At 42.6% G+C, this 24,939-nt stretch overlaps 1 protein-coding gene across 2 annotated transcripts in view; it reads left to right on the top strand.

Moving 5' to 3' along the window:
- Positions 1-22,947, top strand: part of LOC139412099 (nitric oxide synthase 1 (neuronal)) — a 61,470-nt gene extending 38,523 nt beyond the window's left edge. The window contains exons 11-29 of one of the 2 annotated variants that reach the window (XM_071158893.1): positions 5,352-5,453; positions 5,712-5,906; positions 6,094-6,179; positions 7,118-7,262; positions 8,370-8,474; positions 8,602-8,660; positions 9,108-9,224; positions 10,297-10,471; positions 13,710-13,845; positions 13,999-14,077; positions 14,252-14,445; positions 14,724-14,893; positions 16,518-16,728; positions 18,828-18,915; positions 19,284-19,405; positions 19,661-19,809; positions 20,746-20,940; positions 21,661-21,779; positions 22,342-22,947. In XM_071158893.1, the coding sequence (XP_071014994.1) occupies positions 5,352-5,453; positions 5,712-5,906; positions 6,094-6,179; positions 7,118-7,262; positions 8,370-8,474; positions 8,602-8,660; positions 9,108-9,224; positions 10,297-10,471; positions 13,710-13,845; positions 13,999-14,077; positions 14,252-14,445; positions 14,724-14,893; positions 16,518-16,728; positions 18,828-18,915; positions 19,284-19,405; positions 19,661-19,809; positions 20,746-20,940; positions 21,661-21,779; positions 22,342-22,357 (2,463 nt within the window). In that variant the 3' untranslated portion in view covers positions 22,358-22,947. Of the gene's footprint in view, positions 1-5,351; positions 5,454-5,711; positions 5,907-6,093; positions 6,180-7,117; positions 7,263-8,369; positions 8,475-8,601; positions 8,661-9,107; positions 9,225-10,296; positions 10,472-13,709; positions 13,846-13,998; positions 14,078-14,248; positions 14,446-14,723; positions 14,894-16,517; positions 16,729-18,827; positions 18,916-19,283; positions 19,406-19,660; positions 19,810-20,745; positions 20,941-21,660; positions 21,780-22,341 lie in introns of both variants that reach the window. The other variant, XM_071158892.1, reaches the window with a different exon arrangement.
- Positions 22,948-24,939: the final 1,992 nt, after the last annotated feature.

Genomic DNA, 24,939 nt, shown 5'->3' with positions numbered 1-24,939 from the left:
TCCGCTTTGACTTCCTTTGTGTCGGAAGAAAGTTGCTTTATTTTTGATTGAAAATAAAGGTTTTGCTCTCGACAAAAAGACACAAATGTACCTCCATAGCATATAACAATTTGCCTGTGAATAACCACACCTTCATACAAACCTGCTACAGTATGGAGGATTCGAGACGCAAAACCGAAAATGCTGCCATATCCTGCCAGCACGCCCACAAGCGAGCCACTAAGGAGCAGAATGATGACGTGTGGAAGAGGGAAAGGAATGCGATAGGAACAGCAATTTGTTGCAAGTTGGGAGCAGGGCTAATAGCTGAACAATAGACTATTCAAGCTTTACTAAAGAATAGTCTAATAGCCGAGCTAGGTGTGAACCCCCCTCCTATCACAGACCAGATTTGCCCTAACGACCAAGGGGTAACTTTCTACTCAATGTCATAAAGTAATGACTTTTCAAATAAGTTACCTTGCACGTTATGTTAGCTGACAATTTGTTAGCTACATTGTCTTTACGAACCACATAGCATTACAACAGTACATCTTCAAATAATATTTTTGCACGAATCTCCTTGCAAATTATTTTTCTGAAGATTGTATCTCCGCCAGGCTGGGCAACCTGAGCTTTTGCTATCTCAAAAATATGTTAGCTAGCTACCTAACGTTAGTAGTTCTAAATCAAACTTGCCAGTATATTTCCATTCCTAACTATAACATTTTCCGACAAGATAGAACTGCCAAAGGGGGCGGAGTTAGCCTGCAGAGTTCTGTTTTACTATCCAGGTCTGTGCCCAAACAATTTGAGCTTCTATTTTTTTAAATCCACCTTGCTAGAAACAAGTCTCTCACCGTTGCCGCTTGCTATAGACCACCTTTTGCCCCCAGCTGTGCCCTGGACACCATATGTGAATTGATTGCCCCCATCGATCTTCAGAGCTTGTGCTGTTAGGTGACCTAAACTGGGACATGCTTAACACCCTGGACATCCTACAATCTAAGCTTGATGCCCTCAATCTCACACAAATTATCAATGAACCTACCAGGAACAACTCCAAATCCGTAAACATGGGCACCCTCATAGATATCACCCTAACCAACCTGCCCTCCAAATACACCTCTGCTGTCTTCAACCAGGATCTTAGCGATCACTGCCTCATTGCCTGCGTCCGTAATGGGTCTGCGGTCAAACGACCACCCCTCATCACTGTCAAACGCTCCCTAAAACACTTCAGCAAGCAGGCCTTTCTAATCGACCTGGCCCGGGTATCCTGGAAGGATATTGACCTCATTCCATCAGTAGAGGATGCCTGGTTATTCTTTAAAAATGCTTTCCTCACCATCTTAAAAAAGCATGCCCGATTCAAAATATATAGAAACACACCTGACTGCCCTTGACCAGCACAAAAACATCCTGTGGCGTACTGCATTAGCAACGAATAGCCCCCGTGGTATGCAACTTTTCAGGGAAGTTAGGAACCAATATACACAGGCAGTTAGGAAAGCAAAGGTTAGCTTTTTCAAACAGAAATGTGCATCCTGTAGCACCAACTCCAAAAAGTTCTGGGACACTAAAGTCCATGGAAAATAAGAACACCTCCTCCCAGCTGCCCACTACACTGAGGCTAGGAAACACTGTCCCCACTGATAAATCCACGATAATTGAGAATTTCAACAAGCATTTTCCGACAGCTGGCCATACTTTCCACCTGGCTACCCCTACCCTGGTCAACAGCTCTGCACCCCCCACAGCAACTTGCCCAAGCCTCCCCCATTTCTCCTTCACCCAAATCCAGATAGCTGATGTTCTGAAAGAGCGGGCAAAATCTGGACCCCTACAAATCAGCTGGGCTAAACAATCTGGACCCTCTCTTTCTAAAATGATCTGCTGAAATTGTTATTACTAGCCTGTTCAACCTCTCTTTCGTATTGTCTGAGATCCCCAAAGACTGGAAAGCTTCCGCGGTCATACCCCTCTTCAAAGGGGGAGACACTTTAGTCCCAAACTGTTACAGACCTATATCTATCCTATCCTGCCTTTCTAAGGTCCTTGAAAGCCAAGTTAACAAACAGATCACCGACCATTTCGAATCCCACCGTACCTTCTCCTCTATGCAATCTGGTTTCCGAGCTGGTCATGGGTGCACCTCAGCCACGCTCAAGGTCCTAAATTATATCATAACCGCCATCGATAAGAGACAGTACTGTGCAGTTGTATTCATCGACCTGGCCAGGGCTTTCGACTCTGTCAATCACCACATTCTTATCGGCAGACTCAACAGCCTTGGTTTCTCAAATGACTGCCTCGCCTTGTTCACCAACTACTTCTCTGACAGAGTTCAGTGTGTCAAATCGGATGGCCTGTTGTCCATACCTTTGGCCTTCTCTATGGGGGTGCCACAGGGTTCAATCCTCGGGCCGACTCTTTTCTCTGTATACATCAATGATGTCGCTCTTGCTGCTGGTGATTCTCTGATCCACCTCTACACAGATGACACCATTCTGTATAGTTCTGGCCCTTCTTTGGACACTGTGTTAACTAACATCCAGACGAGCTTCAATGCCATACAACTCTCCTTCCGTGGCCTCCAACTGCTCTTAAATGCAAGCAAAACGAAAGGCATGCTCTTCAACCGATCACTGTCCGCCCGTCCAGCATCACTACTCTAGACGGTTTTGACTTATGTGGAATATGTGGACAACAGCAAATACCTAGGTGTGTGGTTAGATTGTGAACTCTCCTTCCAGACTCACATTAAGCATCTAATCCAAAATTAAATCTAGAATCAGCTTCCTATTTCACAACAAAGCATCCTTCACTCATGCTGCCAAACATACCCTTATAAAACTGACTATCCTACCGATCCTTGACTTTGGCGATGTCATTTACAAAATAGGCTCCAACACTCTACTCAGCAAACTGGATGTAGTCTATCACAGTGCCATCCGTGTCGTCACCAAAGCCCCATATACTACCCACCACTGCGACCTGTATGCTCTCGTTGGCTGGCCCTCGCTTCATATCCGTCGCCAAACCCACTGGCTCCATGTCATCGCTAGGTAAAGCTCCACCTTATCTCAGCTCGCTGGTCACCATAGCAGCACCCACCCGTAGCACACGCTCCAGCAGGTATATTTCACTGGTCACCCCCAAAGCCAATTCCTACTTTGGCCTCCTTTCCTTCCAGTTCTCTGCTGCCAATGACTGGAACGAACTGCAAAAATCACTGAAGCTGGAGACTCATATCTCCCTCACTAGCTTTAAGCACCAGCTGTCAGAGCAGCTCACACATCACTGCACCTGTACATAGCCCACCTGTAAATAGCCCATCCAACTACCTCATCCCCATACTGTTATTTTGCTCCTGTGCACCCCAGTATCTCTACTTGCACACTTCTCTTCTACACATCGATCACTCCAGTGTTTAATTGCTATATTGTAATTATTTCGCCACTATGGCCTATTTATTGCCTTACCTCCCTTATCCTACCTCATTTGCACACACTGTGTATATATACACTTTTTCTATTGTATTATTGACTGTACGTTTGTTTATTCCATGTGTAACTCTGTGTTGTTTGTTTTGTGTCACACTGCTTTGTTTTATCTTGGAAAGGTCGCAGTTGTAAATGAGAACTTGTTCTCAACTAGCCTACCTGGTTAAATAATGGTAAAATAAAAAATAAAGATTAACTATAGGCTATCTAACTTATGGACTTGATTATTCTCGTCCATCTTAGCTTAGCTTAGCTTAGCTAAATGGTATAGTCTTTGTCCTTTCTCAATGGATATTCGGGTGCTTTTGTAAATTCGCTCTGGCTATCTATAGGCTGGACAATAGAACGAGTCAAAATTCACCCAAGGCTTAAAAACAGCTTAAGAAAGTTGGCTAAACTGGAACACTAGCGCGAGTCCATAGAAAATGAATGAAATCGAACATTCGCAGAGCCTGTTTTGACTGGAGTGCTCAATTGAACTAATAGGAGCTGGCAGGGTGAAAAATGCACTAAAATAAAGCCTGTTTTTTTGCGATTACTTCAAAACGACTGCTTTACCAGCTCTGCTAGGGTGAGTAAAATGGTTAGTGGTCTCATTTGTGTCTGGAAGTAGCTAGCCAACATTAGCTTGGGTGCTTGACTGCCGTCAACGCTCAAATCAACCCTACTCTTCGGCCCGAACGTCCAGTGTGCGCTTCGAGAGCGAAACGGTCTGAATTTACAAACGGACAATTTTTCTATGAATGGAAACACCATAATATTAATTAAATGAATTAAGCCAAATTTCTTAAAATCAAATCCCATATACTATGTTATTACAAAAAAGGTTTTAAATTCTCTGGTAATTCCAATACAGAATACTGTAATGAAACAGGCAGGAAGCAGGTCTCAAACCCTCAACCATCTAGCCTGAAGTCCAGCTGTGCCGCAAAAGCATGCAGACTCAATCTACTAGAGACCTCCTGGGCACTGTTCAAGGGCATCTTCTTGCAGGATATTTGCGATGCGGCTTGTTGGGCATCCCCTCCTACTTTTATGAAGTTCTACCGACATCACTGCCTTCATTGGCGCGTACTTTTGATTTGATTTACTGTCCTCATTGCCTCTGAGGGTTAATATTGAGACTGTCCTTCTTCGTAGAGCATGTGTGATTACAGGAGTTGGTCATATCCCACAGTGAGATGTTAAAGCAAATAATTGAAAAAGTATGTTGATATTATGAGAGACATCTCACTTGAGCTGGGCGTCATTGTCAAAAATCCATGTCGCGATAAATTGCCTGAATTGATGCGTTAACAATACCTAAATATAAGTTTATAACATTAATGTGCACCAGTTTTTTTTTGTACTACTACTACTACTACTACTACTACTACTACTACTACTACTACTACGGTGGTTGTAGCTATCAGTTGTCCCATTAACAATTACCCATATTAGCAAACTTATTTCATTTCAAACTTCACATTTCTCTAGTATAGGCTACTTATCGTAATGAACGATATTAGCTAAATGCCTGCGATAAGTGATCTGTAGCGTCGGTGTCGATCATTTTGGGTTTATCGTCCCAGCTCTACATCTCACCACATTCCCCTACTCGCAAGAGTGTAAGGAAGTTTGACACACTCAAGAATGATCAGAGGGCAGGCGAGGGTTTTTTTGGATGAGGGGAGAGGCTCCATCATTTCCCCACTCAACCTGTTGGTCTCCAACAGACGTGTATAATTGTTCCTTCAAGCTACTTCTGGTGAATCGGCATAGTGCGATGTCTCACTCGTAATATCGGAGAACTGGGGTTACGCAAATAACCTTAAGTTATCAACAACAGTTATTGTTATTACAGTATTGTCTTGCCCTGTCCAATAGGAAGTGGCCAGTCTGATGGCTCTGGATACCAGAAAGACCTCTTCTCTGTGGAAGGACCAGGCACTGGTGGAGATCAACATAGCAGTCCTCTACAGTTTTCAGGTGATTGACAAGTGTTCTTCTATTGTATTATCTGCACATTTCTAGACTGTATATAAATTAAAGCCTAAAGCATTATTCTTTAGAAGTCTTTACATTATGTTAGAAATTGTGGAATCTCGGCACCCAGAACCAATGTTAAGGCTGTCACGAGGGACGAGAAATAAAGGTGAAATAGTATGTACTACTAAATGTCAACCTGAAACAATTGCAATGATTGAATTCCTCAGACAGGAACTGATCGCCATTATATGTTCCCAGTCTTCTAAGGTAACCATAGTGGACCACCACTCTGCCACAGAGTCCTTCATGAAGCACATGGAGAATGAGATCAGGGTGCGGGGGGGCTGCCCGGGGGACTGGGTCTGGATTGTACCCCCAATGTCTGGAAGCATCACCCCAGTTTTTCACCAGGAGATGCTCAACTATCGCCTCACGCCATCCTTCGAGTATCAGGTGAGGAGGAAGGAGAGTTTGTGTGGCCAGGTCAAAGTAAAATATTTTCTAATAGTTTAGCAGCGTATTTGACATACAGTATGTATTTGACCCCAGGTCAGGATCAGAATATGTCCTTCAAATGTACAGTAATGCCATCCACTGACCTGTATGCTAAGACTATTGTAACTATGTCTCTCTGCTACAGGCTGACCCATGGAATAACCATGTGTGGAAAGTAAACAATGGGACACCCACCAAGAAAAGAGCCATTGGCTTCAAGAAACTGGCCAAGTGAGTAGAGAGAGTATTTTCATTACGCCTTAGGACAACATTATGCTTCACCTAGATTGGGGTCAGAGGTCGCCTGTGCAGTCCTGCTTGCTTTTTAGACTGAAGTGCCCACTTATTTCCTAGTCCTCCATTTGGGACTAAGAACTATGACTAAATATAGTATGTTAGTGATTTTGTGTCTTATTAGCTCCACTGTAATGTCCAGAGTTCTAGACAGTCATGGAAATGTATTGTACATGTTGTCTATTTATAGTCTTTGTCATATCAAGACTCTGGATTATTCACTACACAACTAGAAATATTAATTCTTTCCAAAACAGAGATTTAGGGTTCTTCGGTTGAAGGGTACAATTATATTATAGGGCGGCCAGCTGGTCACCTTTATGTCTGTTTATCCTCCATTTGCTCTTATGCTCCTTTTTTTGCCACTCGTTGAATGGGATGGGATGAGACGAGGTAGTGGTACAGACACAGGGAGGAGAGGAAGCTGATCTACTCAATGGTGTAATTCACTCAATCAACCCCAAAGGGAGTAATCAGAACAATGGTGAAATATAAGCGTTTAGCTTTTTCCGTTCTTTCGTGCGTTGGGTGGGTTCTGAGTTATTATTGGAATTGCCCCGAGGATACGACGAGCTATGATTGCCATCCGCTGTTTAGTCATGACATGCAGCACTGCCTGTCTGCTCGAGCGAACCACACGAGCACGGAAGGAAGCTAGTAAGCTACAGTAGGCATCTGAGTTTAGAAGACTTTGGGGGGGGGGGGTGTAACGAGGTCTGTTTTGCCCTTGATCACTGGTGCCTATGATTTAACTTCCGTTTTTTATTTCTGGTTACATGATATCAAACCTTTCATGAATTAACCATTTTAAAGTGTTTATTTATAGCCATTTTATTATGTTGTGAATTATAAATGTATTGTCTCTGTGTGTGCAGGGCTGTGAAGTTTTCAGCCAAGCTAATGGGCCAGGCCATGGCTAAGAGAGTCAAAGCTACGATACTATTCGCCACCGAGACCGGAAAGTCTCAAGACTATGCAAAAACCCTATGTGAGATTTTCAAGCATGCCTTTGATGCAAAGGTAACTTTTTTTTAAATGTTATATATAGCTACCACACAAGTTCAATTTGAGTTGATGTGTCATGTCTATTTGTGATCTAGAATAGAACATAAAAAAGCCTACTTCAAAACATCCCCCTTAACTCCATTGAGATTTTGAAGCATGCCTTTTTAAGGCAAAGGTAAACCACACAGTTTGACTGAGTTTGTGTCATGTCTTTTTGTTTTGGACTTTCTTGAATGACAAAGCTGAGGCCTGCAGATTTGAAAAAAAAAGCGAGGAGACAGTTTTCACACCAAGAAGGCGAAGTTACACGGAAATGTGTCTTTTGTCACTTTCCCATTCCCTTTCATGCAGCAAATCGCCAGGGGACACAGCGACGAAATCAACCCAGCCAAGCGTTGAGCTGTAGTTTAAGATAAGATCATAAAACACTGCGGGCTGTGTAAATGTGTTTGGAAAAAAAAATCACAATAAAAACACACAGCTCTGCGGTTCTCAATCATCTAGTGTTTCCCTCCAGGACATCACATCTTCTGTTTCTTCCTATTTGTTAATGTAATCAATCATACGAGAGGAAAGGATCTTCTTGTACTTTAGTCAGACAGGCAGATGCAGAGCGGATGAATGACTGGGCTGGGTTGTGCATTTCCTCTCTTCCTCCCTGTCGTCTTGTCCATCCCCTGTTTCCTCTCGTTCTCTCGGCATGATGGCCCGTAGGCATGAAGGCTGCTAGAGTCAGATGGCGAGTCTGATGCCTGGGTGTTAATTGTATTGCGGCACATTATCACCTTGTTAATGCAAGTAGTGTTCGTTAGATACTAGTGCTCTATGGCCTCAGGTCCTGGGCACATGACCTTGTGGAATGTTTACGTGGTCTTTGACAGAGGAGGGAAAGGTTGAAGAGAAGTTACTTCCTGGTAACTTGAAATGTGTAACTTGAAATTTGGTTTTGTCCTTAGTGTCTCTGTGGTATTTTGGTAAAACTGAGTATTTTTCTGTCTTGAATATCTGCCAATTTTTGTTTGTGGGAAATTTCAAATGCGTTTTCTATTTTGTTTTATTTCAAAATGGCTCTGGTTCACATCACAATGATGACATCTTGATTGACCTACTCCACTACTATAGGTAATGTCAATGGATGAGTACGACATGGTGGACCTGGAGCATGAAACACTTGTGTTGGCGGTGACCAGCACCTTTGGTAATGGAGATCCACCTGAAAATGGAGAGGTATGATTGACCAGTACTGTGTGTGTGTGTGTTTAATTCACACAACTACAGTATATACCATCTGTATTTTGGTTACGTTTACATAAGGTAAACCTGCATACGATTGACTGAGTGTGTTTGTGTATAGAAATTCGGAGCTGCCTTGATGGAGATGAGACATCCAACATCTAACACAGAGGACCGAAAGTGAGTGCCCATTCAAACAGAGCATGGGTTTTTATGGTATGCGTCCCAAATGGCACCCCATTCCCTATATAGTACACTACCTTTGACCAGGGCCCATAGTGGGTAGTGCACTATATAGGGAATAGGGTGCCAATTGGGATGTAATCATGGCTGCAGTAATCCTCAGACATCCTCATACAGATTCACAGCTTTACTTCTCATCACTTAACTGCAATATATTTTTTGGGGTGAGAAGGAGTGTACTTGTGCCCTTGAGTAAGACCATTAATCCCTAAAATAACTCCAGGGGTGCTGCACTGCGACTGACCCTGTGCTCCTCCAAGAATGGGTGTTTGTTTTTTGCCTGGGGTTGGGTGGAGAGCAGAAGTATTTGTCTCTGCAATGGACTAATAAAGTACTATTCTATACTGCGAGTGTACTTGTTGTCCCTGTATCTGCCTCTCTCAGGAGTTACAAGGTGCGTTTCAACAGCGTGTCCTCCTACTCAGACACCCGCAAATCCTCCAGTGATGAACCTGAGCCCAGGGTCAACTTTGAAAGCACCGGACCCCTCGCCAACGTCAGGTACAGTAAACAAGCCCAAGATTATGTCAAACAAAATCTGATTGGATGGAAGGGCTAGATTCTATCAGATCCGCACTAGGTGACACCTACATAGTGGTTGTTTTGGCATCGGAGGTGGAACTGCGTTAGGTGGAACTGCGTTAGAGCTATCAAATCCTATAATAGGGAAGGGAGTGGTTTGTGACACACAAGCAGACACTCACCAATAATTACACCTCCAACACTGCCAAAACATCAACTATGGCGATGTTGGCCAATGCTTCTTAAAGCATATTGTGCTTGAATCTAGGCATAAATATATATTTTTCGCATGAGCAGAGTTTAATAGGTTAACAAAACATCCAGACATGTGAGTACAGGTGATAGCCAAGGTGTTTGGACTGATATGACAGGGAGACAAGCCCCTCTGTCTGAGGAGAACCCCCAGGACATGTCTTCTTAAACCTGATGTCTTTTGATGGGTGTACGGTGATGGGAATGTCTCCTTTTACCATCTCCACCTCTGTGTTTCCGAACACAGACGGGACACCTGGTTCAAGATAACACACAAACATCCCTTTTTACTGCCTGTCTGTATAGAGTTCTGTGAATACTGAGGAAGGAAGAAAGCTATTTTGATCAATTCCCTTGTATGTAGATGGATAGTGATTTGACAATTTCAAACACAATACAACCACCCATTTAAAATCATCAAAGATGACACACAAACGTTTGAAAAAACACATTTCCATTGTGGTCCTTTTAATTAAATGGTTCAAAAACTTTGCCAACATAAACATAGCATTCCTAGACTACACAGTAGACCTAGCTTACTAGGCATACATACTTTGGTTACACATTTAACTCAACAAAACACAAGACAGGATGACATTGTCATAGCCATAGAGTATGACTCCCTCTGTAGATCAGCAATATCAGGCTCCTAAACTGAGCTTGATGATGCAGTTGATGCCAGATGATGGTGATGTATGGTTGTCTGAATCAAATCAGTGTGTCTTTGCATGCCTGTGTACTTGTCGTTTTCTCTCTCGTTCTCACTCGTTCTTTCTTTCTGTTCTTTCTCTCTCTCCAGGTTCTCAGTGTTTGGCCTTGGCTCAAGAGCCTACCCACACTTCTGTGCTTTTGCCCACGCTGTGGACACGCTGCTCGAGGAGCTGGGGGGGGAGCGCATCCTACGCATGGGGGAGGGAGATGAGCTGTGTGGCCAGGAAGAGTCCTTCAGAAACTGGGCCAAGAAGGTTTTCAAGGTGGGGTGACTGGGCGATTCCTTATGGGGCATATAACGCACACACATGCATGAATGTAATGCACATGCGTGAATGTAATGCACATGCATGAATATATATAATACCAGTCAAAAGTTTGGACACATCTACTCATTTAAGGGTTTTTCTTTCTTTTTACTATTCTCTACATTGTAGAATAATAGTGAAGACATCAAAACTATGGAATAACACATATGGAATCGTGTAGTAACCAAAACAGTGTTAAACAAATCTAAATATATTTAGCCTTGATGACAGCTTTGCACACTCTTGGCATTCTCTTAACCAGCATCATGAGGTAGTCACCTGGAATGCATTTCAAACCTGCATTTCAAACCTGAAATTATTTTTCAACAGTCTTGAAGGAGTTCCCATATATGCTGAGCACTTTTTGGCTGCTTTTCCTTCACTCTGTGGTCCAACTCATCCCAAACCAGGTGATTGTGGAGGCCAGGTCACTCTCTTTCTTGGTAAAATAGCCCTTACACAACCTGGAGGTGTGTTGGGTCATTGTCCTGTTGAAACACAAATGATAGTCCCACTAAGCCCAAACCAGATGGGATGGTGTATCGCTGCAGAATGCTGTGGTAGCCATGCTGGTTAAGTGTGCCTTGAATTGTAAATAAATCACTGACAGTGTCACCAGCAAATACCTCCACACCATAACACCACCTCCTTCATGCTTTACAGTGTGAAATACAAATGCGGAGATCATCCGTTCACCCACACCTTGTCTCACGAAGACACGGCGGTTGGAACCAAAAATCTCAAATTTGGACTCCAGACCAAAGGGCAAATTTACACTGGTCTAATGTCCATTGCTCATATTTCTTGGCCCAAGAAAGTCTCTTCTTATTATTGGTGTCCTTTAGTAGTGTTTTCTTTGCAGCAATTCAACCATGAAGGCCTGATTCACATGCTCTCCTCTGAACAGTCGATGTTGAGATGTGTCTGTTACTTGAACTCTGTGAAGCATTTATTTGGGCTGCAATTTCTGAGGCTGGTAACTCTACTGAACTTATCCTCTGCAGCAGGGGTACAGTGCCTTGCAAAATTATTCATTTTTCCTATTTTGTTGCTTTAAAGCCTGTAATTTAAATAGATTTTTATTTGGATTTCATGTGATGGACATACACAAAATAGTCCAAATTGGTGAAGTGAAATGAAAAAAATAACTTATTTCAAAAAATTCAAAAAAATAAAAACCTGAAAAGATCTAAATAAGATCTGGTGCAACCAATTACCTTCAGAAGTCACATAATTAGTTAGATTGCACACAGGTGGACTTTATTTAAGTGTCACATGATCTCAGTATATATACACCTGTTCCGAAACGCCCCAGAGTCTGCAACACCACTAACCAAGCAAGTGGCACCATGAAGACTAAGGAGCTCTCCAAACAGGTCAGGGACAAAGTTGTGGAGAAGTACAGATCAGTGTTTAAATTATCAGAAGCTTTGAACATCCCACTGAGCACCATTAAATCAATTTTTTTTTAAATGAAAGGGGGCCTCCCGGGTGGCGCAGTGGTTAAGGGCGCTGTGCCACCAGAGACTCTGGGTTCGCGCCCAGGCTCTGTCGTAACCGTCCGGGACCGGGAGGTCCGTGGGGCGACGTACAATTGGCCTAGTGTCGTCTGGGTTAGGGAGGGATTGGCCGGTAGGGATGTCCCTGTCTCATCGCACACCAGCGACTCCCGTGGCGGGCCAGGTGCAGTGCGCGCTAACCAAGGTTGCCAGGTGTTTCCTCCGACACATTGATGCGCGCTGTGTTAAGAAGCAGTGTAGCTTGGTTGGGTTGTGTATCGGAGGACGTCTCTCCCGAGCCTGTACGGGAGTTGTAGCGATGAGACAAGATGATAGCTACTAAAACAATTGGATACCACGAAATTGGGGAGAAAAAGGGGTAAAATCCCCCCCCAAAAAAACACAAAAAAATGGAAAGAATATGGCAACACAACAAACCTGCCAAGAGAGGGTCGCTCACCAAAACTCACAGACCAGGCAAGGAGGGCATTAATCAGAGGCAGCAAAGAGACCAAAGATAACCCTGAGGGAGCTGCAAAGCTCCACAGTGAAGATTGGAGTATCTGTCCATATCTGTCCACTTTAAGCCGTACACTCCACAGTGTCCAGCTTTATGGAAGAGTGGCCAGATAAAAATAAGCATTCGCCAAAAGGCATGTGGGAGACTCCCCAAACATATGGAAGTCTCATGATTTTCTGATTTTTGGCCTTCAAGGAAAACGCTATGTCTGGCACAAACCCAACACTTCATCACCCCGAGAATACCATCCACAGAGTGAAGCATGGTGGTGGCAGCATCATGCTGTGTGGATGTTTTCATCTGCAGGGACTGGGAAACTGGTCAGAATTGAAGGAATGATTGATGGCGCTAAATACAGGGAAATTCTTGAGGGGAAACCTGTTTCAGTCTTCCAGATTTTTGAGACTGGGACGGACGTTCACCAGCAGGACAATGACCCTAAGCATACTGCATGTCTTGGAATGGCCTAGTCAAAGCCCAGACCTCAATCCAATTGAGAATCTGTGGTGTGACTTAAAGATTGCTGTACACCAGCGGAACCCATCCAACTTGAAGGAGCTGGAGCAGTTTTGCCTTGAAGAATGGGCAAAAATCCCAGTGGCTAGATGTGCCAATCTTATCGAGACATACCCCAAGAGACTTGCAGCTGTAAACTCATTAAGAAGGAAAGAAACTCCACAAATTAACTTTTAACAAGGCACACCTGTTAATTGAAATGCATTCCAGGTGACTACCTCATGATGCTGGTTGAGAGAATGCCAGTGTGCAAAGTTGTCATCAAGGCAAAGGTGGCTATTTGAAGAATCTCAAATATAAGATATATTTGGATTTGGTTAACACTTTATTGGTTACTAAAGGATTCCATATGTGTTATTTCAAAGTTTTGATGTCTTCAATATTATTCTACAATGAAGAACATTGTAAAAACAAAGAAAAACCCTTGAATGGTGTGTCCAAACTTTCACTGGTACTGTGTGTATACTGTACACACACACACACACACACACACACACACACACACACACACACACACACACACACACACACACACACACACACACACACACACACACACACACACACATACACACTCGAATGGTAAAGGTCTTCATAATGGACAATACACAGCTATGATTACTTGTTCTTACAAGCGCCTATGGTTGTCTGTCTGAAGGCTGCCTGTGATGTGTTCTGCATTGGAGACGTGAACATCGAGAAGGCACATGATTCGTTGATCAGTAATGATCGAAGCTGGAAGAAGAGCAAATTCCGCCTCACCTACACAGCTGAGGCCCCTGCACTAACACAAGGTAAACAACATACAACACAAGTTAAACACTGTTTCAATGAGGACTTTGTAAACAAAACCTAACTTTTTAGGTCTAATGTAGCCTCCGTAAACCCTTTAAGGCTTCCAATGTCATATTATGGATGCTTCATATTGTGAATGTGTCCTCCAACAGCACTCTACAGCATCCACAAGAAGAAGGTCTATGGAGCCAAGATCTTACAGAGCGAAAACCTACAAAGTTCCACATCCAAGTGGGTGGATTTTGTTACAATACTGTAGACTAGACTGGAGAACATTTTGAAATAGGACTTTTCTTAGTCTCAATCAGTTGTAGCAAATTGTACTTCATATGCAAATTGTTACTGTAGAACTCCAAACTGTACAATAGTTACAAACTGTAACCACTGTTCTGAATCCCCTAGCAGTCGCTCCACTATATTTGTTCGACTTCACACAAATAACGAGGACAGCCTGACGTACCAGCCCGGCGACCATCTGGGCATCTTCCCTGGCAACCATGAGGACCTGGTTACGGCCCTTATAGAGAAGCTAGAGGATGCCCCACCTGTCAATCAGATCGTCAAGGTGGAGTTCCTAGAGGAGAGGAACACAGCCCTGGGTTAGTAGTCTACTGGGTCCTAGTTTCATAATCTTAGCCAGCAATGCCCTTGCAGACAAAAACATGACCTTGGCCTGGACACCTTTGGGAAAAGAGGTCTTCTAACCTCAATGGGACTTGAATTAATTGAATAAAGCTGAGTTTGATACCAGATGCAATCCTCCAATCCTCTTAGGGTAATGTAATACACACAAAAAAAGGCTAATACTGTACTATCAAAGTTTTGATGTATCTCTTCTGGCGTTTTTCTTTGCCTGTTTATTTTTGTCCTTCTGAAGGTGTGATCAGTAACTGGCTAGAGGAGCCCCGGATTCCCCCCTGCACCATCTACCAGGCCTTCCAGTACTTCCTGGACATAACCACACCCCCCAGCCCTGTCCTGCTGCAGCAGTTTGCCTCCCTCGCCACCAATGACAAGCAGAGGAAGAAGTTGGAGACTCTCAGTAAGGTAATGAAGGGTTTTAACTGTGTAGTTCAGTACAGTTTATATGAAGTAATTCAGTGTTAGGAAGACTCATGCTACCGACCCTGGCTTCTCTCCCCATTGCGCAGTAGACTGAATCCCGGTGACATCCAGGTGTTTACTACCAAAATTACAAATGATTTATTGTGTAGGCTGCTTGGCCACGTGATCTACCGCTGGCGACATGAGATGCAGCTGCCCAGTGGGAAGCAACTCACGTTGGGAAGCACCTTGATACAAGGTGCACTGGTCATTCGCACCGGCTTGTCATGCCTTCCGTGGGCAGTATGTAACGTTAGCTAATAATAGGCATGTGATGGTGACCGATATTACAACTTTTCTCCCTCGCCCATGAAAATAAACATAACTAACTTTTACAAGTTTTAGCCACTGATGAAAGGGGGAAATGTGCCAGGCTGTTGCTGCTGGCAATCCAGCAGGGCTTGGTAGGTTTGTTTGAATTCTGAGCAGAGATAATGGAGAGATTAAGGCTTTCTTTACCATCTCTGGTCTTAGTTCAGACTGTGGGTGTGGTCTTTGAACTGTCACTCCAAATGTATTGACCAATAGTAACAGTTTTTTGTTCGGCCACCTTCTAAACCACACCCCCACGTGAACATTGGTTCAAAAATGAAAGTGTAGGAAAAAAGTATTGTAACCGTAGAAATCTGAGTCGAAGAAAAGACCTGAGAAAGGCAAATGTAGGTGAGCAAAAGTTGCAAACAAAGCAAAGCAGATTATTGTAAATGACACATATATTCAATTGAAAACAAATCCTGTTTCCTATTTTTTGCTTGCAATTCCTGGATTTGGTTTTGTTTACAATTTTGACGTTTTTCCTTACAATAATATGTTTCCTCTCGATATGTATTGGACTTTACAATGTTTATTTTTCTGTTTTAAAAATCCAAAAGTTTAACCCAGGGTTATTTTTTAAATCATTAATGGGATGCCATAGACTTTGCTCTTGTTGAAAATAACCTTAGAGTAGGTGAGTTTTGGCTGGCTCAGACACTGGAATTTAAGCCCCATGCCTGGTAAACCACAGGCCTATTCTCTCCCCATACAGTGACTCCCACAGAAGAAGAAAAAGCACGTCCATTGTGTTAAAAACGTTACATTGGCCAGGCGAGTAAGTGACTCACTCTTCACGGTTCAACTCATTCTTAAAAAACTAAATAAGAGAATAGAATTTGAAGGGAGGAGGAATAAAAAACAACAAACAAGCCACAGTGGGATCTTTAGCTACTGGCTGTCCTTGCTATTTCTTTGTCTGTTCAACTCCAGAGCTCCATGGCCCCCAGTGTCTGTGGGTTACACAAGGTAGTCAGGCTAAGTTTATATGACTAAAGCCGGAAAGCCCAAAAATATGTAAAGTCTATAATACATCATTTAATCACATCAGGAGAGGCATTAGATTAGCTTGTTGTGAGTGCCGCATCTAACTGGAATATATCTGGAATACCTAACTGGAATACCTTTAGGTGCGTGGAGTTGGAGGAACAGCCATAATAACTAATTTTCTCTGAAGCAATACATATTTTTACATTACATTAGGGTATATTGAATGTACAAGACAAACATACCTCCTCCCCTCTTTCCTCTCCAGGGCTTGCAGGAGTATGAGGAATGGAAGTGGTACAACAACCCGACTATGGTGGAGGTTTTGGAGGAGTTTCCCTCCATTCAGATGCCATCCACCCTGCTGCTGACCCAGCTGCCTTTGCTCCAGCCCAGATACTACTCTATTAGCTCCTCACCGGACGTCCACCCTGGGGAGATACACCTCACCGTGGCCGTGGTGTCATACAAAACCAGGGGTAAGGGCTGACTACTAGGCTTGGCTTAGAGGTGTAGAATGAATTGTGTGTAGATGGGGTATTGTGTGTAGATGGGGTATTGTGTGTAGATTTATGAAGAAACATTTTTTTAAATCCATTTTAGAATAAGGCTATAAAAAATAAATATATAAAACTTTTTTTTTTAAATCCTCAGCAACCTACACACAATACCCCATAATGACAAAGCGAAAACATGTTTGCAAATGTATTAAAACAGAAATACCTGATTTATATTGGGATTCAGACACTTTGCTATGAGTTTTGAAATTGAGCTCAGGTGCATCCTGTTTCCATTGATCATCCTTGAGGTGTTTCTACAACTTGATTGGAGTCCACCTGTGGTAAATTCAATTCATTGGATATGATTTGGAAAGGCACACACCTGTCTATATAAGGTCCCACAGTTGACAGTGCGTATCAGAGCAAAAACCAAGCCATGAGGGCGAAGGAATTGTCCGTAGAGCTCAGAGACGGGATTGTGTCTAGGCACAGATCTGGGGAATGGTACCAACATTTCTGCAGCATTGAAGATCCCCAGGAACACAGTGGCCTCTAAAATTCTTAAATGGATGAAGAACCACCAAGACTCTTCCTAGAGCTGGAAATCCAGCCAAATTGAGCAATCGGGGGAGAAAAGCCTTGGTCAGGGAGGTGACCAAGAACTGAATGGTCACTCTGACAGAGCTCCAGTGTTCCTCTGTGTAGATGGGAGAATCTTCCAGAAGAACAACCATCTCAGCAGTACCCCACCAATCAGGCATTTATGGTAGAGTGGCCAGACGGAAGCCACTCCTCAGTAATAGGCACATGACATCCTGCCAAGAGGCACCTAAAGGATTCTCAGATCATGAGAAACAATATTCCCTGGTCTGATGAAACCAAGATTGAACTCTTTGGCCTGAATGCCAAGCGTCACGTCTGGAGGAAACCTGGCACCGTCCCTATGATGAAGTATGGTGGTGGCAGCATCATGCTGTGGGGATGTTTTTCAGCGGCAGGGACTGGGAGACTAGTCGGGATCGAGGGAAAGACAAACGGAGCAAAGTACAGAGAGATCCTTGATGAAAACCTGCTGCAGAGCGCTCAGGACCTCAGACTGCCATAAAGGTTCACCTTCCAACAGGACAGCGACCCTAAGCACACTGTCAAGAATTCAGGAGTGGCTTTGGGACAAGTCTCTGAATGTCCTTGAGTGGTCCAGCAATAGCCCGGACTTGAACCTGATCGAACATCTCTGGAGAGACCTGAAAATAGCTGTGCAGAGACGCCCCCCATCCAACCTGACAGAGTTTGAGAGGATCTTCAGAGAAAAATGGGAGAAACTCCCCAAATGCAGGTGTGCCAAGCTTGTAGCGTTATACCCAAGATGACTCAAGGCTGTAATTGCTGCCTAAGGTACTTCCACAAAGTACTGAGTAAAGGGTCTGAATACTTATGTAAATGTGATATTTTAATGAGATTTTATTATAAATTAGCAAACATTTCTTAAACTGTCTTTGCTTTGTCATTATGGGGTATTGTGTGTAGATTGAAGTTGGGAAATGATTTAATACAATTTTGAATAGAGGCTGTAACAAAATGTGGAAAAAGTCAAGGGGTCTGAATACTTTCCGAACTGTAAGTGGGTTGACTGGACAATAACGTCTAAGATCTCTATATTTGGACATATGCTTTACTGGCTTTGGGTTAGTTGGTTTCTGTTTATATGTTTGTATTTGTGCATGCTATTACACTACATACATTGTAAGTAACCACAAAGATTATTTGTCATGCTTCGACGTGACTTAATTAAATCGGCACCAATTTACCTCAACCGACAGTTATTAAACACAAACAGCTGGGCGACAAGCATCTTTCTAGCTGTTTCTCTTTCTCCGAGATGCATTGTGTGATAGTGATGTGCGTGATGCTGAGAGTGATGGTTTAATTAGCCATTTGCCTACACTGGAGACAAACACCCTTTTAGCCCAGGGAACTGCATTATGTGTACTCTACTTCAGTGTTCGTTTGCGTGGTGCGTAGTGGAGAGGAGGAGGTACGCAAGTAAAGTGGCTGATGGGCAATTGCCTCTCTTTCAGATGGAGAGGGCCCTATCCACCATGGAGTGTGTTCATCATGGCTCAACAGAATAGAGGCAGAAGAAATGGTCCCCTGCTTTGTTAGAGGGTATAAAACGTTGCTTCGTGTGTGTGTGTGTGTGATATTGCTGCATGATGGGTTTTACTCGTTGAACGGAATACATGTAATTCTATGATTGTGGTGGTTTGGAGAATATCTTGGACTGTAACAAATGTCAACATTGTCATATGGTGTATTCATAATATATGATTGCACCGTATATGATTCATATACAACATTGACTCTGTGTGTGTGTGTATAATACAATCATTGAGGAAAAACACTTTGATGCTAGGGCTATTAAAAATGGCCTGATTCGTAGCTGAAATTGTGTTTTCTACAATCATTTTGTAAATGTATTTTTTTTATGTTATGTCTTCAATTGTAATTGGATGGGGAAATTACTTTGATTGTAGTGCTCCTACATTCCGATTGCCAAAGGACCACAGAGCTCCGTGTATCCTAGTTGGTCCAGGCACTGGGATCGCCCCCTTCAGAAGCTTCTGGGAACAGAAGCTTTTCGATTATGAACGCGATGGTTTGTTTATATTTTAGAATAGGAAAAGCACGTACTCACCTGATCTTACTTGTATACGCATGTGTGGAAATTATTTGATAAGGACTTAAAAGAAAAGGAAAACCCACACACTGCTGCCAGTATGACTTGTGTTTATTCAACTTTACAGAGCTTGAACACATACATAAACACTAGTCTAGATGACTCCAACATTGTAGTTCAGTGAAAGATGAAGTTAGGATCTGAACTTACAAAGTAATGTGTTTGTTACCGTAGGGATCAAATCCTGCCCTATGATCCTGGTATTTGGGTGCCGGCAGTCCCAGATAGACCACATCTACAAGGAGGAGACTATCCAGGCTAAGAACAAGGAGGTGTTCAAAGAGCTCTACACAGCCTACTCCAGAGAGCCTGGTAGACCAAAGGTACTGTTAACATTAAAGATTTAGTTAGCCTAGTAGACTTTAAATGGACTAACGTATGGAATTGTTGTAAGATGGTCATACCAAGGATCGTTTAGCTATTTGATTTTGAATTTTAGGACCCATTTTAGGTATCCCCTCAAAAATGAAATACAAATAATTGCTGAAATAATTCCCATATTAGTGTTTAGCCCAAACTGTTCGAACACTACAGACATAAGTTGGCAGATCGGCGGTACTGACGTCAGACGAGTCCCGTGACGCTTGTGGGGGTCGTAGAACAAAATCACTGACGCGTATGTGTTTGTAAGTGTTATCTTTTCACAGTGGTCATATTAGTTTGTTGTGCAAACCTGTTCGGACGCGACATACATTTTCGGTGAGAAGACCGATTTTTTTTTTTTGTCTTTTTTTTTTTCGGGATGTCTCCTGGTTTGTGAAACACTGCTGTAGCTTGACCACATTCCACCACAGATGTGAAAGGCCGCCATTGGAGGATGTGTCGGATTGAACACAGCCCATCCAAAAAAACACATCTTTAGCTTAAACAGATTTTTTATGGGGATATTTTTATTATGCTAATTAGATTTCATCAGGGACAAAAATGCACCTGAGGGTTAAACACGAAAATGTGTCTCTGACAGTAAAGACACAGCAACACAGACAGAGGTCATGTGGGAGATGTATGTGTGCATGTGGATTTATGAATTGTGTATCCCTTTTGTTTCCCCTTCACTCCTCACATGGAGCACCATTTTATGCACAACTATCCTCAACCCCAACGCACAATCACTACAATCTGTTCATTGCCTTCAACTGTCTATGAGCCTGTATCTTTCTCTCCCTGTTAATCTCTATGTGATTCTATTAAATCTCTCTATATGATTTTATTAAATCTCTCTCATTCGATCTCTTTCTTCCCCTATGTCTCTGACACAGAAATATGTGCAGGATGTGCTTCGTGAGAAGCTGTCAGAGACTGTGTACCAGTGTCTGAGGGAGGAGGGAGGACACATCTATGTGTGTGGGGACGTGGGTATGGCCGGGGATGTCCTCAAGACCGTCCAGCAGATCATCAAATTGCAGGGAAACATGACACTGGAGGACGCTGGGTTCTACATCAGCAAACTCCGAGTAGGGACAATATGCTTCACTATATTGTACACTGTTAACAAACGAACCAACCTGACGGACAAAACATACAAAGTAACTAAGTCAAGCAATTTAGATTTAGACCTTGGAAGGTTCACTTTTTGAGATGACTGCACTCCTTAATACCTACTTGTGGATGATTTTCAGAATGTGACCGACGCATTTAGAATTTTGTTCAGTGGGATTCAAAAGAGAACTGAAAGGAGAGGCTCTTACATTTAATGACTCAAAGAAAGGGAAACCAAAAACACAACTTTCAAAGATTTTAATAAGCAATTTTAAACCACCAGACAACCATACTGTACGTAAAATATTGAAATCGAAGGGTCACATGAGCAAAATGGCTAGGTCACTTTTGACTAAGCAGAGGGGGTATATAATCAAACACATTTTGAAAGCGCTGCCTGCAACATAAAATGTCCAATTTATTGATCAACTAATGAAAGCTTTTATCCAAGCCTTGGCGATTGAAACATTTTTTGAAGGCAATGCTGTACTGTACAGTGACAGTGTAGTGACACATCACTGTATCTGTCTTTTCTATCTGTCCACAGCTCACCACACTGAATTAATGGTATCTCCCTGTGCCCATCTAATCTCACTTTGTCTATTGTATCATTCTGTGCCTATTGTATCATTCTGTGCCTATTGTATCATTCTGTGCCAATCTTATCTCACAAATCTTATCATCTCTCCTCGCAGGACGAGAACCGTTATCACGAGGACATATTCGGTGTCACGCTGCGTACCTATGAGGTCACCAACCGACTGCGTTCAGAATCCATCGCCTACATCGAGGAAAGCAAAAAGGACTCTGACGAGTGAGTCTAGAGTTTCCCCCCCACAGCTTCCATTCTGTTCCCTTCTAGTTCTTTCACGGTGACCAATTGTCGCCAAGACGTCTTTGATATCTTTGCATGTTGGTGCCATACTTGTAAGAGGGACCTGCAAAGCTGTAGATACACTGGAGATACAGCCTCTGGTTTGATTTATGACCGTTTTCAAAATGCAGAACGGGTAACCATAGAAATCAGTTGAAAAGGGCTCCAACTCAACTAACCGGATTGCAGTGTTAGCGAGGGGCTCTGTTATGTTCTCCACTCACTCTGCGTTTGTGCTTTTAAAGATAAGAGCCTCCTTTTTTTATTCATATACACTTGTCATAAGAGGAGTGGAGAATTAAGGCTGACTTGCACAATGCCTCATTAAAAAGCTGCAAAATAACGTATGGCGGCTTGTATTGGCCAGCCACAGTGGTTCTGTGTGAAATGTCACTTGAATTTCTCAGTGTTGTGATCAAAAAACCCTTGTTACTAAGTGAGCTGGATGAGTAATGCCTGTAACCTCTCTCTCGCTTGCCCTCTCTCTCTCTGTTTCTGTCAGGGTGTTCTGCTCGTAGAACCATAAGTGGGGCTTCCGGATCTTTCTGATGTGGACCAATTGGAAGGGCCGTATGCACAGTGGAGCAGGGAAATGAGTGACACTACAGCTGGTCGATAATACTGTGCCAAGTTTTGTACTGTAAAGAATATCTTTGGGTTTGTTTTTGTTCTCTTTTATACCAGTTCTGCTTCGTCATGGTCAGTCAGGCTCTGCACTTAGTCTGTAGTAACGTTTGAAATATTTTATTTTACAAGAACATTGATGTTTTGTTAAATTGATTACTTTCTGATTTCATTATGCGTCATAATGTGCACCCAGTATTATACCTGCCACTTTGTTGATGCATGAGCAAGATGAGAATATTAGTTCATAAATATATCATACTGTTTGTTAGCTATTTAATGTTAGTCAAAACCTTTTGCTAAACTTTTATATTTGCAGGACTACTTGTGGTACCTGGAAGCAAGGTCACAATGCTTTGATTGGCGAATCAGTTTATGTTCCATTCCCAACCAACTGACTCTGGTGCATTTCAGTGTATACAAGGCCAAACCCATGTTAGTCAGAGCTGGTCTAGCCTGCTTTGGTGTGTTCATAACTGAGATTCCAGTTTTTATTTTTATTTTTTAAATTATTTTTTAAAAATGTTTTTAAGAGTGTGGGAGAGAGAGAAAGGGATGGAGAGAATGAAAGAGTGAGAGAACTAGATACAGACAGGCTATGCTCGGAGAACAGTGAATAACTATGAACTGGATTTGGTTAACCTATAACCTCAACCTTCCGGCCACACGGTCATCCAAAACTACAATAGTGTTCAGACTCTCCTTGAAAGTCCATTAAAATGCATCTGCTCCTCTTATCAGCTTTCTCTGTTTCCTGCCTGTCTGTCTCTCCGCCTGCCTGTCAGAATATAAGTTGTCTCGCCATTTTGTGGTCTGGTTTCACAACAGTAACTGCATATAGATGTGGATGAAAGCCATTGAAATGTTTGAAATGTCCTGTCATGCCATGGGAAAGCCTATGCATGTGTATCTCTTGTATACATTCTCATAACCAATATTTAAGTATATTACACACAAAAACACTACGTATAATCTAGAGGGCTCTGCATCTTATAAATGGTATACAGTATTATCAAAGGAAAAGTCCATGGTACATATCTGACTGCCTTCCTATCCTATTTATTCGCTAAGACCAAATGCTGGGGTGCTGTCTAATGGCTTGAAAGTAATTTGCATAGTATTTACAATGGGGAAAGAGGAAGGAACGGATTCATGATTTCAAATTAATCAAGAGGTTGGGTGTTGGGTTGCTATACTTTGCTGGTTCTCCTTGACCAACCATTACCATATCCTTGCGATCTCCATTTTTACCACCATTATAACCTTCCATGTAACCAGAGTTTCATACATGGCTATCTGTATGTAACTATCCATGTAAAGGAACCCTGCAGTGTCTGTCTTATCAGATCTGGATTTAGGGCAGAGTGGCGTAAATCTCAAACAGCAGAAATCTCATGTTGACATCAGTGCACGAGTAGATGAGTGTTGCTTTATGGTTTTATCGTTCCTTCATGTCTGTCTGTCCATCTCTCGGTCTTTCACTCAGTAACTCTATCCCTCTTTCTCTCTGCCACCACCTCCAACTGCCTGCTCACATGACTTGTGATGCTGCCACAGCTCCCCCTCTCCTCCATCCTCACTGAGACCTGACACCTGTCTGAAGGTCTATCAAGTGCTGTGTGTGTGCGTGCATGCGTCCATGAATGCTGTGTGATAACCACGACAAAATACTAAAGTACTTTTTGCGAAAAACAAAATGTATTTGTCTGCATGCATTCTCCATTCGCTGTAACCATCCACTTAATACCCTCGCATGCTCTTTGTTGAGAATTAAATTAACCTTCCTTCTGCCCCCCCCCCCGCACACACACCAACCTTGAATGCTACAGCATGTGTGCCCTCTGCAAACCCAAACTATTCTGATTGCATTCTCAAGATCAAGAAATAGATCATACAGGTCATTGCGTTTGATTGTTGTCATTACAATTCAACTATGTTGAGTTTACTTAATTATTAAATAAGGTTAAGTATGATATCTTAATTAAAATGATATGTTTATTGCTGATGGGTTTTGGGCGCAAGCTCGTGTCAAAGCACTGTTTTTACTTCGTTTCCCACTTTTCACTGAGCATCATTTGAAGGCCATGCCTTTGCAGGGCTGCTGTTTCTATTCTAAACATGTCATTGACGTTTTGTGATAACATTTCCAAGTGGCAACCAACTCCGCAGTAACCTGTGGATTTTCTTTTCTTCCTTAAGTACTTCCTTTGTTTCCAAACTAAAATGGCCACCAGCATGATTGAAACGTAATGGCTTTCTGTGTTCTATCTCTCTGCTACTTACTGGCGCATATAGAGTACGTTTTTAATGGGGGAACTTTTTTGTTTTTGTTTGGGGATAAATAGGCAAACCTGTTTAATTGTTCCTCTTGCTGAATGTTTTCTTCTTCCACATTCATTTGTTTAAGCAGGTTTTGGGGGATTAGAAATGAGGGCTGTCAAAACTCTGTAAAACGTGCAACAACAACAAACAAACA

Source organism: Oncorhynchus clarkii, chromosome 6 (assembly GCF_045791955.1).
Source record: "Oncorhynchus clarkii lewisi isolate Uvic-CL-2024 chromosome 6, UVic_Ocla_1.0, whole genome shotgun sequence".
Lineage (NCBI taxonomy): Eukaryota > Metazoa > Chordata > Actinopteri > Salmoniformes > Salmonidae > Oncorhynchus > Oncorhynchus clarkii.
This window is presented reverse-complemented; position numbering and strand designations above follow the sequence as displayed.